Consider the following 14,932-nt stretch of genomic DNA (forward strand, 5'->3'; position numbering starts at 1 on the left):
AATTTAATCATCTGCTCTGTCTTCAACTACTTTTTCCCTGCTCCTCCTAACTATTGTTAACATTTGTTACTAATCTTTTCTTTGTTGTTATAATTTGCTCTGATCCTACAGATGATGATAGGAGCATCATGACTGAACAGTTAGAGACTGTTCCTAAAGAGGAGAAAGCAGAGAGAGAATTGCGAAGATCATCTCTTGATAAGCATAAAAAAGAGAAACCTTTTAAAACTGGGAGAGGTAGGATTTCCACTCCTGAAAGGAAAATAGCTAAAAAGGAACCTAGCACACTCTCCAGAGATGAAGTGAGAAGGAAAAAAGGTTCATTTAACACTCCTATTAAAATTTTTTTTTTTTTCTTACTGTTTTACAGTATGTGGTTACTCTGTTATACGTGATGTGCACCATAACGTTATTAACGGTAGTGGTTTCTAATGAGATATTGTACAATTATGTGAGAAGCCATGTGCAAGGCTCACTGCTCCACTGGTCCTATTTCATTGTAGGCATCCCCACTGATCACTGGGTAATGCATCTGAACCAATGCACCAGTGCTCCCCCTCTTCCAGCGTAGGATTTGTTCCTATGAAGAAGCAATGCGTTGGGTTGGAGTTGTGGAGCAGTGGGCCTGACACTTGATGTATTAATCATATGAAATGGTTTGCTGAGGTTTGTTTCTGATTCTATGTTTTTGTGTTCTTTTTGTCCATAGCAGTGTATAAGAAAGCTGAACTTGCTAAAAAAACTGAAGTTCAGGCCCACTCTCCCTCCAGGAAAATCATTTTAAAACCTGCTATCAAATATACTAGACCAACTCATCTCTCCTGTGTTAAACGGAAGCAGACAGGTGACTGCATTCTGTTCAGTTATGCAATGTGGCTGGCAAACATAGACATTTTCTTTTTAAAATTTCATAGCTATAGCAGCTTCTCTATTTTTTTTTCCTCCAAGAGTGTCAGTCTTCACAAATAGTATTGCGTTTTTAGTGTTTAGTACCATTTTTCTTTTATTCTTTCTTTCCTGGTATTTGTTTATTTATTTGATGGAGGCCATGATCACGTATGCTTGTCATTGCTTGGGCCTCCAAGCACTGTGGTTGTAACTTGGCATCGTGCTTAGAGTGTGGTGTTCTAGGAATCTCTACTCATCTTTTTTTTGTTTATTTTTTAAAAAGTTTTTTTAAATGATGCTTTATTTTTTTTTCTGGTGGGAAATGTTGGCAACTTAAACCATGGTATGCATTTCCATTATTCTGCTTTTTTACTCTCATGCATAATAAGAAGTGTTTCAGACTTATATTTTGTTTATTGATGATATCTGTATAGATAATTCCCAGTCTGTCACTGATGTTTATGCTGTACAGTCAAAATCCACAGGGAGAATCCAGCTACATGCAGCATGGAGCTGCGAGAGAAGAAATCTGGGCTCACACTGCGAAATGCATTCGTAACAAAAATCTTAATATTTGGTAGAGGAAGGTGAAAGGAAGAAAGAAATTACGCCTGTTACGACTTGATGGGTGTATCATTATTTAGAGGACCAAAATAACTCTTCCAGCATTTTCACATATCATTCATGGTTCTTGTGAGTTCAGAGTGGAAGGATGAATATCTTGACTTTCACTGTGATCTTAAAAAAATAATTGCTAAAAGAGGCCAGCTTTTCTGTCATGTCACATAGCCACAGGCTATAGTGTGGTTGTTTGGAACTAGGGCTATTAAGAGAAAAGCCATGCACAGAAATGCAGAAGTGCATAGGCATCTTCTCACAGCTTAGAAATTAACAGGAAGATTCATTACCTGTCATATGGTTAAGCAAAGCAATACTAGAAGTGTCCCTAGGCAGTCATTCTCCTGCAGTTTTGCACCTGTCACTCCTGTTGTAAATATAGACCCAATGTCAGCAGGGAGGTCTGACCGGTGAAAATGCAGTAAGAGGATGGTTACATGAGAGCAGGTTTAGTATCGTGTCTCTGCTGTATGAAGTGCAGATTGTATCCTAGCTGTGTTCCATTAGGACACCAGAACCCATCCCAGAACCCAATCCCATCACCTTGCTCCTGTGATGAATCTCATCCTTCTACTTACCCCTCTCAGGAGAAATGGAACCAGGAAAGGAAAGGTTGGTTCAGTCCCCTCTGTATTGCACTGATGGCTCATCTTCAGTTTGCAGTCTCTGGGCCGTCCTAACTTGCGCTCTGGACCAGAATTACCCAAGAGGGAGGAATTTTTAAAGTAATTAAAACAGTTCTTGCTATCTCTTGCTGCTTGCTGAAGCACAGCTTGATAGCCCAGAAGTTACAACCTATAATTCACGTATTCTTTCAAAAGCCCCGGGGGTTCAATAAGCTGTGGACATGGCTGGGGGAAGGCACTGGCTTTGTAGTGTTCTCAACTTCATCTACACCTCTACAGCTGTGTGGTCAGTGCTGTTGTGCCCTCAAGTACTCTACCACTATGTCCTCTGAACTGTTCTGACCTGTAGCATCCCAAAGAGGACTAAGTCATACCAATGGACTTGGATAAGGAAACCTGCCCTGTGCCTGAAACATGTGCTGTCTTGGCAACTCTCAGAGGTTTTTCTCTCTCGCTGCAGTACACAGTGAAGCAGATGTATTAGTCAAAGTGAGAAATATAATACAAAAACTATCTCCCTGTACATTTAAGTCCTGAGGTGGAGAGCAACCAAAATGATGGACCCAGACTGTTCATAAAACTTCAGAAATGTGGCTTGAACTTTGAGCTCTAAAGCAGAAGAGCTTGAACCACGCCAGCAAGTGATCAAGAATATTTCTTAGAATGCTTCAGTATACCCATTGGCTCTGGAAAAATTACAGTATGCCTTATTTTCTTCTACCTCACATTTTTATACTTCCTGATGGGACTTGGGGGAAGACCATGAGAGAGAGTGCAGTGCTCTGTGATATTTTAAAAGTGCAGGTGGCCATGTTATCCTACATATCCCTGATCTTGAATGTCTCTCCAGGGTCTAGAATCTAGAGGGACATTGTTTCTCTCCCATTTTCTTTTTATGTACAATATAGCACCATTTCTTGAAGCCAGTTTTGACTGTCAGTGCATCCTGTTTGGAGTGGTCTTGTCAGTTTTAGTGATGCCTGGGTAATGAAACCCCCCAAAAGTTCTTGGCACTGTAGTCTGCAGAGCTTCAAGTGTGTTGCAGTCAGTTAAAATCTCCACACTGCATTTACCATAACTTCAAAATGAAACATGTCCATTCATAAGATACAGATATCTACCAAAAGAAGTTAATATTTTCTTTTATTTTTCTGTGCAATGGCCCAGAAAAGTACATCTTTCCCCTAATGCCCCTCAATACCTGAAAAAAAAATCCCACATCACTGGTAAGCACTGGCAAATACCAGTAACTTACAACACCATATCCATGAGGCAGGGACTGCTTTTTGAGAGACTTGTCCTTGCCATTTGAAAAAGAAATTGCATGGCCAACCCTCATGAGAGAGTTGGGAAGTCTTTGCCTTGACTAGTGTAGCTCCGTGAGTGAAACCCCCAACCTGGCCTGTGTTTTGTTGGTGGCTGTGAGATGCTACTGCAGTTGTGTTATCAGAGGAGTGTTTTCGGAGGCAAGGCCAGGACAATGACCTGGCCATTATATGTTTCTGTTTCTTGTTTTCAATTCTGGGGTCGCCCCCTGACGTGAAGCATGTTTGTTGTGTATTTAAGCCAACAGCAGGGCCTGTAGAAATCTTGTGTTTAGATGGAGAAGTTGTGGTTGTTACCAGGTACATCGGTACAAGTGACACAGCTTTTTTTTCCACCTCACAGTGATGACTGGTTAGGGTTGAATGCCAAGGGAAGGAGGAAAGAAGCTGTTTGTGGTTATCCAGAAGAGATGGAAACCAGACCCAAACCAGCAGTAACAGCTGTGGTGAAGTGTGACACAGGAAGGCTCTGCTGTGCTTGCCCTTCTTACAAATTCAGACGAACTGAAGTATGCAGTTACATATTCTTTTCCTGCTCACAAGTTCTCTCTCCTACACCTTTGACTAGAGTGGGTAGTGTGACAGAAAATCAGGGATAATGTCACCATGCCTGGGAGCTGCACTAGAAAAGGGAAAAATTAATCTGACCTTTCCTGTATGAGGAATTAGGGTTGGTTTTAGAGTTGGAAAACAGTTAGGTTTATAGGAGAAGGTTGTCATTTGTGATTGCTGTCCTACTTCTGCTTTTACCAAAGGCATCCTGGCACAGGTGCCAGAAGATTTCATGTCTAGGTGTTAGGTGGCACATCACTTCCTAAGCAGCAGCATTGGGGTGAAGCTAATAACCTGATTTCCAAAAAGCTGCCCCATTCAAAAACCACTGTGGATGGAATCAAAGTCCAAGAGAAAGATCTTACCTCAAGCCATGTTGTATCAGATAAATGAAATACTGAATTAACGTACTTGATCTCCCAGATAAACCTTGAATTTCTAAATTCTTGAGAGCTTAGTTGACCATGACATAGTGACCTTGTTGACACAGCTAGGACGATAATTCAACAGTGAATCTCTCTCTTTCCATTATGAATGTTGGCTGTTATTTTGAAAGTGGTGACAATAGAGGACTCTCTTAAAATTTTTATTTGTGGATGTTTTAAAGAGGCTGGTTTTTAGAGGACAGTCCTGAAAATCAGGATGCTAAGTTGCCTGAGGATTGACCAGAAATTCTTAAATTTGTCAGCTATTTCTGGAACCTTTTTTAATTTATAGACTTCTAGGAATGTGAATACAAAATTTTGTTTTGTTCGAAACACATAGAATACCATTTTACCTCAAGTAAGATGAATACAGGAAATTTTAAAGGCAAGTACATTTTTGCATACAGTTCACTGAAGGTAATTCACAAAGTACTTGCTTTGCACAGTAGTTTCAAGGCATTTAATTGTTCTAACAAGTGTACTAAATGGAAATGCTTATTATTACTGTCTTTAACTATCAAGTCTTTCTTTGGATTTCTCAGCAGCAGGTGGTGAAACAAACCAGGCTCCTGCTGTATTTAAACAAGCAAAGGAAAAGCTCTCAGTGAGTAAATCATCTTATTGTTCATCTTTATAATCTCCTTTTGCCCTTACTTAATATCTTTTTGTGTTAATTCAGTAAGTAATTGTGTGTTCAATTTAAAATTTGTTTGCCATATTCATTATTCATTTCAAAGGGTAATTAAAACCACCTTTCATGAATAACCTTTGAAGTCTAGTCTCAAGTGGTAGATGGTGACAGTTTGCAGATCCATAGAGGGGCACACAGGCTCCAAACTGCAGGAGCTGGAGTCTGGTCAGCATTTTAAGCCAGGCCATTCTGTGGGATAAGGTGCATATCTTGGCCCTTCCTGCAGCACCCAACTTGCATTGCCACCTTGCTCAACTGCTGTGTAGGCAGAAGTCCTCTCCCAGGACTGCTGCATATCTCCTGGTGCACCATTCCATAGCCCAGTATTCTGCAGGGGCCCTGCCTGTGTAGAAGTTACTGGCCAGTAGAATTTATATGTGATTCAGTGCTTTCAGAATGGCCACTTCCTAGGCCACTGCCTGTGTTGTAACCCGTCAGATTACTGCCTTGCCTTGCATTCCCTTCATCTGCTCTACAGCCTGTTCTGCTTCCTGTGTCTGGCTCCCTTGCAAAGACTCCCTTGCTCCTTGCTGACCCTGCTCTGTGTCCATCCCATCATTCCAAAATCCCCAGGAAACCAATCTCCATTCACTATCCCCTATGCAATTATTTTTTTCCATGACAGTGACACATGCTAATTGACATCTGCAGCACGACACTTTGTCATTGTTATCACAGAATCATAGAATTCAGTTGAGTTGGAAGGGACCTGTCAGGATCATTGCATCCAGCTCCTGGCCCTGAGCAGGGCCATCCCCCATCATTAACAATTAAGAATTTCTTTAGAATTTCTCTAAATTTCCTAATATATTTCCTAGTACATTCCATGGGTGACGTCTTTCATTTGCTAAACCAGACTCTCAATTCTTTGGGGAACAAAAAGCTATGTCACACGAAGTGCTACACATTTTTTTATAAATCATAAGAAACTGGTAGTGCTGAGAGCAGTATAACCAATTGGAAGCTTTGGAGGAACTGTGATTTTTCAGGTCTGACCCATTCCAGCTCATAAGTGGGAAACTATTAGAGCTTCTTTACAAGTACAGTAAGTAAGATCTGGGCAGGTTTCTGGGCTGAGTCTGAGCATGTTTTATTACTGTCTTTTCTTGACAGACCATCAACACTTGCACAAGAGAAGCCAATACTTGCCCATTTTCAGTGTTTATGGAATGTTCTAGTACAAGAACTGCAAAATCATTCTGTGAAATTATCTTTCTGTATATCTTTCCTATCCCTGCCCCTTATGTTATAGTACAGATCAGAAGGCTGTCCCCTGCTTACTTTCTCTCTGTTGCCTTGCCTCTCTGATTGCCACACTCACACAGCTCTTGGACATTTTCTCTTCTGTGCCTTGACTTAGCCTCTGCTTTTATAAAGATCTCTCTCTATTTTTGTTGTTTTGTTTATTTTCAGTTTTCAGCTTTTATGTCCTTCAAGTGCAGCCTTTTCCTCTCCACTGGTAGTGTTAGATCATCCAGCCCGGTCAGTTTTGTTATTCATGTTCAGACTGCAGTTTACACAGGACAAATTCAGGCAAGGCTAAATAGTTCCATCTGCTGGAAGCAGCAGTGTACCTGCAGTTCACAGAGAGATGATGGAAACATGTGCCACGTGTTAGGAACACCTTGAAGTAAAGTGAGGGTTCTGCATCCCCACTTCAGCAATCCCTGAGTTTCAGTGAGAGTTACATAGATCTTTGTCCTCTGGACAGCTGACCCTACCAGCAACATAAATTACAACAGAGGTTGGGGGTAATGAATTGCTAACAGAGAATAAGAGTTTTTCTGCAGGGATTGAGACATGGTTTCTTCACTTGCTCAACCAGCTTTGGGCAGATTCTGCTGCTATTACTGATGCTAAAAAGTGCCTTGTTACCTAAATAACATGGAGGGAATCTAGACTGTGATAACCAGAGCTGTGCAGTAGCTCAGGGTCATGCCTTTTCCCCATCTGTCCCATTGACAGATCTCAGTGTTGTCCATCTTTAGCATCCACATTAGATTCATGTGTTCACAGAAGACACTGACCAATATGAGTGAAAAGTCTTTGCACTGTGACTAGAACCTTAATCTGTAAGAGTTTTCCAGTCTCTTACATGACCCACAAGTTGAAAATGGTGAAAACCACAGATGAATATTTGGGCCTCAAATAACATGTGCTTAGTTCTGTCTCTAGTTTGGAAAGCTAGGTGAAAGGTGCTTGCAGAATGTCTGCTTCTTGGGGCCACCCAACATAGATATCCTGCTTTCATAGAGTTTCAGCATCAATAAATACCTTCATGGATTTCTAAACAGGACCCAAAGTTTCACAAATGGATGAGACCCATAAATTGAACTATGACAAGCCAGTCAAAGTCTGGAAAAGTCTTTGATTTGACAGAAACACATATTCCATAGTTTCTGTGTAAATAATTATTCACTGGTTTTATTCTGTTTATTCTCAGACAGTAAAATAAGTATCAAAAGAAAGGGGCATAAATATTTTGAAAAACTCATAATGGGAATATATTCTTGCTAGTAAAGCGCTTCCATCCTAATTTCTTGTCTTGCTACTTGGTCTGGAGGATTACATCCAATAGAACTCCTCTCAGCGCTGTTGTTGGATTGGAATTGCTTGTTACGCAGTTCTGCAATTCTTAAGCATGTGGATGATGTCATGGATGATGTTCAGCACACCAGCTTCAGTTTTCCATAGGCTGGGTATATAACCTAAACCAGAGACCTGTCAGAGCTGGACAGCCCTTCTTTTCTCATTTTCTAACAAGACAACTTAAAAGCAACTCATGCACCTTTTCTGAGCATTGAGAAAGTCTAGGGGATTGATTGAGATCAAATGCCAAGTTTTCTATGGCTAAAGTTCAGTACAAATCCCAGAATGACAGGCCCATTGGGATTATTCCTATGTGTAATTTCATGCTAGTATGACTACAGAGATAATCAGGACTACCAAGGTAACTCCTTTGCCATTGTTCTTTGTAGTATCAGTTACACCTGTGGAAGAAAAAAGTGTTTCTTAAGTAAGTAGCCCTATTCTGTTTCCAGGAGATTCCTTTTTGTAAAGCAGTAACGTGCTCCTAAGTATTAACAAAGATTTTCTGTCTGTCCTGTTGGTGTTTAATTGTTCTTTCAATGGGATGTTGTCATTATTCAGTATCAAACAAGTATTTGTTCACAATAACATACTGTGTCAGCCTTTCAACCATATATGGCTTTCCTCATCCCAGGACTCCATACAGTCAATATAAATTTATGAATTTCTGTGAAGTGACACCAAATGCACAGAGCAGTATCTAGAGTGTGTTAGGGATTTTGTCTGTACACAATGGCAAAAGAAGTAATACTGTCTTATCCTTCTGCTGTTGTGGGAATACTGGTATAACTTTGCTTCTAAGATTTCTACTTTTATTCTTGATTTTAGCCTGGAGGGATATATTTCAACTTTAAAGGACTGGGATCTCTTGGTGTTTCTGTAGCTTTGCACTTGTTTCTAATGCAGCCAACCAGCAGTTGTACCAGTTAAATGCCCCAGCTGGCACCAGTTTTTTCCTATTAACACAAGACCAAAGTGGCATCTGTAGAAAAAGGCACTTCCTAGAATCAGTAACTCTGTCCAGGCCTAGGTGGTTTCAGGCAAACAACACAAAACTGAAACTTCCATGATTTTCAGATCTGCAGAGACCATTACCAGACACAGGAAAAGTACTAATTCATAGCTTGGCTTTTTTTTTTTTTTTTTTGGTCCACGTTGCATGTATTTTCCTTTTGTCCAGCTTCATGTTGTGTTTTGTTTGTTTTCTCATGACTAGACTGCCTCTTTGTCAAAGATTCCTGCCTCAAAGTCTAGACCAAAGTCATTGCTTCCTCCAAGACCCAGCTCAGCTTGCTCATTAACCACTAAAAGGGCCACTTTTCTCAATACAGACAGTTATTTTGTTCGGCCCTCCTCTGCAGGCCCAAGAGACTCAAAATCAGACACTAAGGTAAGGTAGCAGAATTAGTTAAGAGAGTTAGAGATGCGCAGGTGAACTCCATGAAACACATTATCTACTCTCTGAATCTGAGTAATTCTCTGCGAAGCTCTTGTGGGATTACTTACATCCAGTGGCAGGAAAACTGATTAGCAGGCTACAAGATCTGTGCTACAAAATGGATAAAAATGGAGATACTCTAGAGGAAATGTAAGTGAAATAAGTTATAGCTAGAAAGACATATTTTCTTTCTGTTGATCATATGGATGCTACTTCATTAACTGCCAAGAAGTTACAGTCATTCGCAAGTGGTTAAGTGATAAAGAACAGCAGGACTAATATGCCTTCCAAGTTTAAAAAAATGTTATTTTTGACCTGTTAATATTCTTTGAAATCAAATTCAGTCTCCAGTGTAGGAGAGTACAATTCTAATCACAAGGAGTAGGTGATAGAATAGGGCAGAATCCAAATACTCAAGGAACCAAATTTAGTCAACACATAGGACTTTGTGAAGAAGTTACAGTATAAATTTAAAAATATGTTTGGCAGTTCATTCCAGCTTCTCTGTGTTTACATTTCACTTGCATTTCAAATCTACATTATGCTGAGTTGACTGTCCCCATTTAAAAATTGGTTTTGCCATTGACTTACATTTTTTCTTTAATGCTGTACTTGGTGTGTCTTTTACTGGTTGGGACCATCATCATTTGTCTTTAGGAAGAATGTCTGCTTATGCTGGTCTGTCTTTGGCTGCACTTCCCATAAGCTCAAAAATATTCTAACATACATGGCCTTTGCCTTAATGGTAAAGAGAGGTTTACTTTACTCAGGTAAAGAGAAGGTATGCACTGATTTCAAAAAGTAAACATTTTATTATACAAGGAATTAAAACAACAGGATTTATAATCCCACACTCCAGGGTTTAAAAAGCCCAAAGCAACAACAACAGCAAAAAACCTCTGTAGCTAAAAATTTATCTCCCTAAGAAATTTACAAGTTAGTGTTTGTTTATGCAAAAATCACATGACACCTACAAATCTAGTGTATGGTGTATTCTGGACATCAGTAGTGCAGTTACTTTGCACGTAAATTCACATAGGAATTTCACACTTGAGTTCAAGAGAGTTCTTTTACTTCCAACTTGCACTAAAAAACCTCACCTTTTTCCTTATTAAGAGCCAGCTGCGGGATCCAGCCATATTTAGATCCAAGAATATCCCTATGTGTCTTGGGATAGTCATCAGAAGATGTTTTGATGCAGTAAAGAAGCACCAGGGAGCTAAAGCAGAGCATGGAAGGTGACTGATCCCCTCAGGTTCCTGTGTGAGGAGCAAACTGGGCCATAGGATAAGGTTTTCTCCTCTGTGTATAGATACAGGAAAGCATAGCCCAAAGAGTGAGTTTTGAAAACTAAACCTTCCTTTGTTATTGTGCTGCTATTAGGATGGAGTAAGCAAGAGCCCTGAGAAGCGTTCATCTCTACCAAGACCTTCCTCTATCCTTCCTCCTCGACGAGGTGTATCAGGAGACCGAGACAGAGAGGAGAACTCCCTCTCGCTCACAACTTCTCTTTCCTCTTCAGTACGACGGACCACCCGTATGTTGTCTTTTTCTTGCGTATTAGCCTTCTACTGCTGTGGTTGTCTTCATCCTCATTGGATTTGTCACATTGCATAGCATCATGTGTCCCTACCTTAGACACAGAGGAGTGGGTCTGGGGTGTGGTGTTGGAAATTAGAGCCCACAGACTGGTTTTGTATATATGCCAAGTGCCTGAAACCAGGGACAAGATGCACCTGCAGTGGCCAGAGCCAGGACTGCTGCCCAGACTAATTACTGATATTAGAAAATGCCTTTGCAGGGAGCTCAGAGCTGGGTGAGGTATTTAACAGAGCATTTACAAACAGCAGCAAGAAATAATTAGTCAAAACTGAAATAGGCAACCTGAAATATTCTGATGGATCTTGGAAAAGTGAACCTGATGGTTACAGTCATTAATTTGCTGTTTCCTAGTAATTATCTCCCTGTGCTCTAAATCCTAGGGTAAAATCTCTGCTGAGAATTGAGATGTTAGCTAGCAGAGTGACTCACTGAGGGCAGTTAAGATAGTGAACCACCTAAGTTCCTTTTATGAGGACCAAAGTCATCAAATCACAAGCCAAAATAAATTTCAGGACAAAGACTATTTACTAAATAACCCCAGAACTTTTAGCCAGGCCTTAGAACCCATATGTGGTTTCCTGCTTTCCAGTAGGACTGTCTTCTCTCTTTAGAAACCAATCTCAGCCCTTTTTAAAACAGCTTAAGGGAAGTAGATTATTAAATTCTGCAAAAAAAGTCCTTTGAATTTCCTAAGTGATGCTCCAAAGGTGAAACAGAGACCTTTTGAAAGCAGAATGACCTCCAGCTGCCACAGCAGCCAGCCCATTCTCCTGATCAGGAGTGAGAGACCATTAAGCATTTGGCAGTGTGGTGAAGGGCTGAGGAATGAAAAATAAATATACCAGACCTGCAAAGAGGTGGGAATAAAGTAATTCCCTTTCTGTCTCAGATGGTAGAGAAGCTTTAGGGTTTGGAAAGAAAGATACCTGTTCAGGGAAATGAATAAGGCATCAGGAGGTGAGTGGTATATGTTCAGTCTGCCTAATGAATCATGTACAGCAAAGAGTGTCTCCTGAGCCGCAGGGGCAGGAGTGCATTGGGTTTGGGCTACCATCATTGCACAAACAGAATTATTAGCAAATACTTTAAATAAGAATTTGTTTCATCCCACTGGATTCTTTAGAGAGGCCCATTGGATTTATAATTTCTGAACATTTGAAGGGTGAAAACATACATGCACCTATTCAGCATTAGGGTTCCCAGGTTTTGAGAATTGCTTTGGTCTTTCTCTCCATGAGTATTCTCAGCAAAATTTTACTTTGGAGATATCTCAGCTTCTGTTTATTTATGTTTGAGAGTCAGGAGCAGAGCTGGCTGTAGAAAGCACAGCTAAACTGATCCTTGTGCTCCGTGAAAAGGACTTGGCAGTGCCATAAACACTGAATGGAGCTGCTACAAAATGATATAGTTGGGTTTTTTTAACTTGCATGCAGCAGTAAGCAGAATGTGACTTTGTATCAAGGTTGCCTCTGGTAATGGCTTTCTTTCACTGAACTAATGAAAAATAGCAGTTGAATGTGAGGACATCTACTCACCTACACAACAGAGCTATAGCTTGTGCTCCAGCTGAATGCCCACCAGGGGTTTATCTGCAGTTTACTGGCAGTGGTATGAGAAACAGCATCAGCCAGGCACTCACAGCCTTTCGTTTCAGGAATATTATCAGAATTTTTACTGCTTTCTAGTTTATTGCCCAGATCCACTGAAATTGGTTGGATCAAGTCCCAAAGGTTGGATTCCAAGGATGCTTCTCATCCTTTCCCCAAAATGGAAATAAATGTGATGATGTGCCTTGTTTAGCCAGCTTTGCAGGAAGCATAGGCATTGTGGGAAGCACTCCTGTGTTACAGAATGGAGAGCTCAGTCACTGTGGGGGCAATAGCTCGACTTCTCATGGCAAGGTAATTCCTGGCAGGTTGTTTAGCAAAGTAAGACACAGACACATTCAGCCTGCTGTTCCAGCAGTAGCACTGCCATCTTAAAGAGCTGTGTCTCACTTGTTACGCAGGGATGCAGTTTTGGTGGTACAAAGGGAGGAAGAGCTGTATTTCTGTGGCTCTAAAACTGTTTTTTTTCTTGAATGTAGGATCAGAGCCAATTCGTAGCAGAACGGGGAAAAGTGGAACTTCTACCCCCACTACTCCTGGCTCCACTGCCATCACTCCAGGGACACCACCAAGCTATGCCTCTCGTACCCCAGGCACTCCAGGGACACCCAGTTACTCCAGAACTCCCCACACTCCTGGGACCCCCAAATCTGCAATACTGGTACCTACTGAGAAAAAAGTTGCCATAATTCGCACTCCTCCTAAATCTCCAGCCACTCCAAAGCAGCTACGAGTTATTAATCAGCCTCTACCTGACCTCAAGAATGTCAGGTCCAAAATTGGGTCAACGGATAATATCAAATACCAGCCTAAAGGAGGGCAGGTAAGGATTCCACCCTTTATGTTCATCCATACATTATTTAGTCTTATGTGTGCACCTTTGTGATAGGCATAGGATAGGAGCCATTTTGAGTTGCCTTGTAAAGCTACTTCTGTTCTCCAAATCCCTTGCTTGTTTAAGTGATATTAAATGGCAAGGACAAGGACAGTCTTCAGAAACTATCTTGCCATATGAAAACTAACAGTGCCTAACTGAGATACATTAAAAAATTTCGAACAGGAGTTTGCACTCCATGCCATAGATATGTTTCTGCCTGAGTCTCAGCAGTTGCTGCTTACTTAGTCTTTATCAGTACAAAAAAATAAGATGGTTGTTTAATTAACACTAGTTGAAAATCAACCCACGTATATGTTAGCGGGATCACACAGCACTTTGCCTTTTCCTGTGCCATTTTATGTGACGTATATTGGATGAAGTTAATGAGGGTTGCAGCCTCCAACTTCATAAATGCACCCCACGGTAAAGATGGGGGAAGGGGGCAGATATTAGACTTAACTGGTTTTCTGGCTCCTGGGTTCAAATAAGCCAGAACAGGGCTTAAACTGTATGAACTGGAGGGTGTATGTAAGTCTAATACACATAAGAATGTGTTGTAAGGCATATCAGATTTTCTATTCTCATTGAAAGAACAAGAATTCAGTGACATCTTGATGTGATTAAAAGCTGAAAAAAGAGGTAATTTCATACCTTGCAGTTAGGCAACCAAGCACATTTTCATAAGGATTGCTTTCAGCTAAAGACTGAACCTGTGTGTAGGATGGCAAAATCAAAGGATCTCAGAATGCTTTGGGTTGAAGGTGACCCTAAAGATCATCAAATTCTACCCCGCTCCCATGTGGCCTTGAACACTTCCAGGGATGGGGCATCAGCCACTTCTCTGGGCAATCTGTGCCAGTGCCTCACCACCCTTACAATTAAGACTACCTTCCCAATATCCCATCTAACCCTGCCTTCTGGCAGTTTGAAGCCATTCCACCTTGTCCTGTGACTCCAGGCCTTTGTCCAAAGTCCCTCTCCAGCTCTCTTGGAGCCCCTTAGGCACTGGAAGGGGCTCTAAGGTCTGCCCAGAGCCTTTTCTACTCCAGGCAGAACAATCTCAACTCTCTCAGTCTGTCTTTGTAGCAGAGGTGCTCCAGCCCTCTGAGCATCTTCACAGCCTTCCTCTGGACTTGTTCCAGCAGGTCCATGTCTGTCCTATATTGGGGACGCAGTACTCCAGGGGGGTGTCATGAGAGCAGAGGGGCAGAATCTTCCCCTTCTCCACCTGCAGATTACTCTTCTTTGGATGCAGCCCAGGACATGGTTGGTTTCAGGGATGCAGGTGTACATGACCGGCTCATGTCTAGCTCTCATCCACTAGCACCCCCAAGTCCTTCTCGGCAGGGCTGCTCTCAATCCATTCTCCATTCAGCCTGTATTTGTGCTTGGGATTACCCTGACCCACGTGAAGGACCTTGCACTTGGCCTTGCTGAAATCCCCTGTTAATTACAGAGAGAACTCACCAAATTTTGGAAGGGGCAGTAAAAATGGAGGCTTTCATGCTAAGCAGAAGCTTTTGGAGACTGAGGGAAAGTCAGATAGAAGTACCATAAATCTTGCTGAGGTATGGTGCTTATACCTTCCTCTTCGGAGCCTCTGCTTGATATTCTACCAAGCAGAGCCAAAGCCAGAGCTGGAATAGTCTTCCCTCATTTTTGAGCAATGCAGAAATGCTAACACAGATGGCATT

At 41.4% G+C, this 14,932-nt stretch overlaps 1 protein-coding gene across 50 annotated transcripts in view; it reads left to right on the forward strand.

Annotated features, from left to right (window-relative positions):
* MAP2 (microtubule associated protein 2) overlaps nucleotides 1–14,932 on the forward strand; it is a 237,265-nt gene that overhangs the window by 205,640 nt on the left and 16,693 nt on the right. For 35 of the 50 annotated variants that reach the window (XM_048310160.1, XM_048310170.1, XM_048310156.1 and 32 more), the window contains 5 exons: nucleotides 112–318; nucleotides 710–844; nucleotides 4,977–5,038; nucleotides 10,536–10,689; nucleotides 12,841–13,184. In XM_048310160.1, coding sequence (XP_048166117.1) covers nucleotides 112–318; nucleotides 710–844; nucleotides 4,977–5,038; nucleotides 10,536–10,689; nucleotides 12,841–13,184 — 902 coding nt within the window. The remainder of the gene's footprint in view (nucleotides 1–111; nucleotides 319–709; nucleotides 845–4,976; nucleotides 5,039–10,535; nucleotides 10,690–12,840; nucleotides 13,185–14,932) is intronic. The other 15 variants (XM_048310194.1, XM_048310201.1, XM_048310203.1 and 12 more) reach the window with 4 other exon arrangements.

Source organism: Corvus hawaiiensis, chromosome 7 (assembly GCF_020740725.1).
Source record: "Corvus hawaiiensis isolate bCorHaw1 chromosome 7, bCorHaw1.pri.cur, whole genome shotgun sequence".
Taxonomy (NCBI): domain Eukaryota; kingdom Metazoa; phylum Chordata; class Aves; order Passeriformes; family Corvidae; genus Corvus; species Corvus hawaiiensis.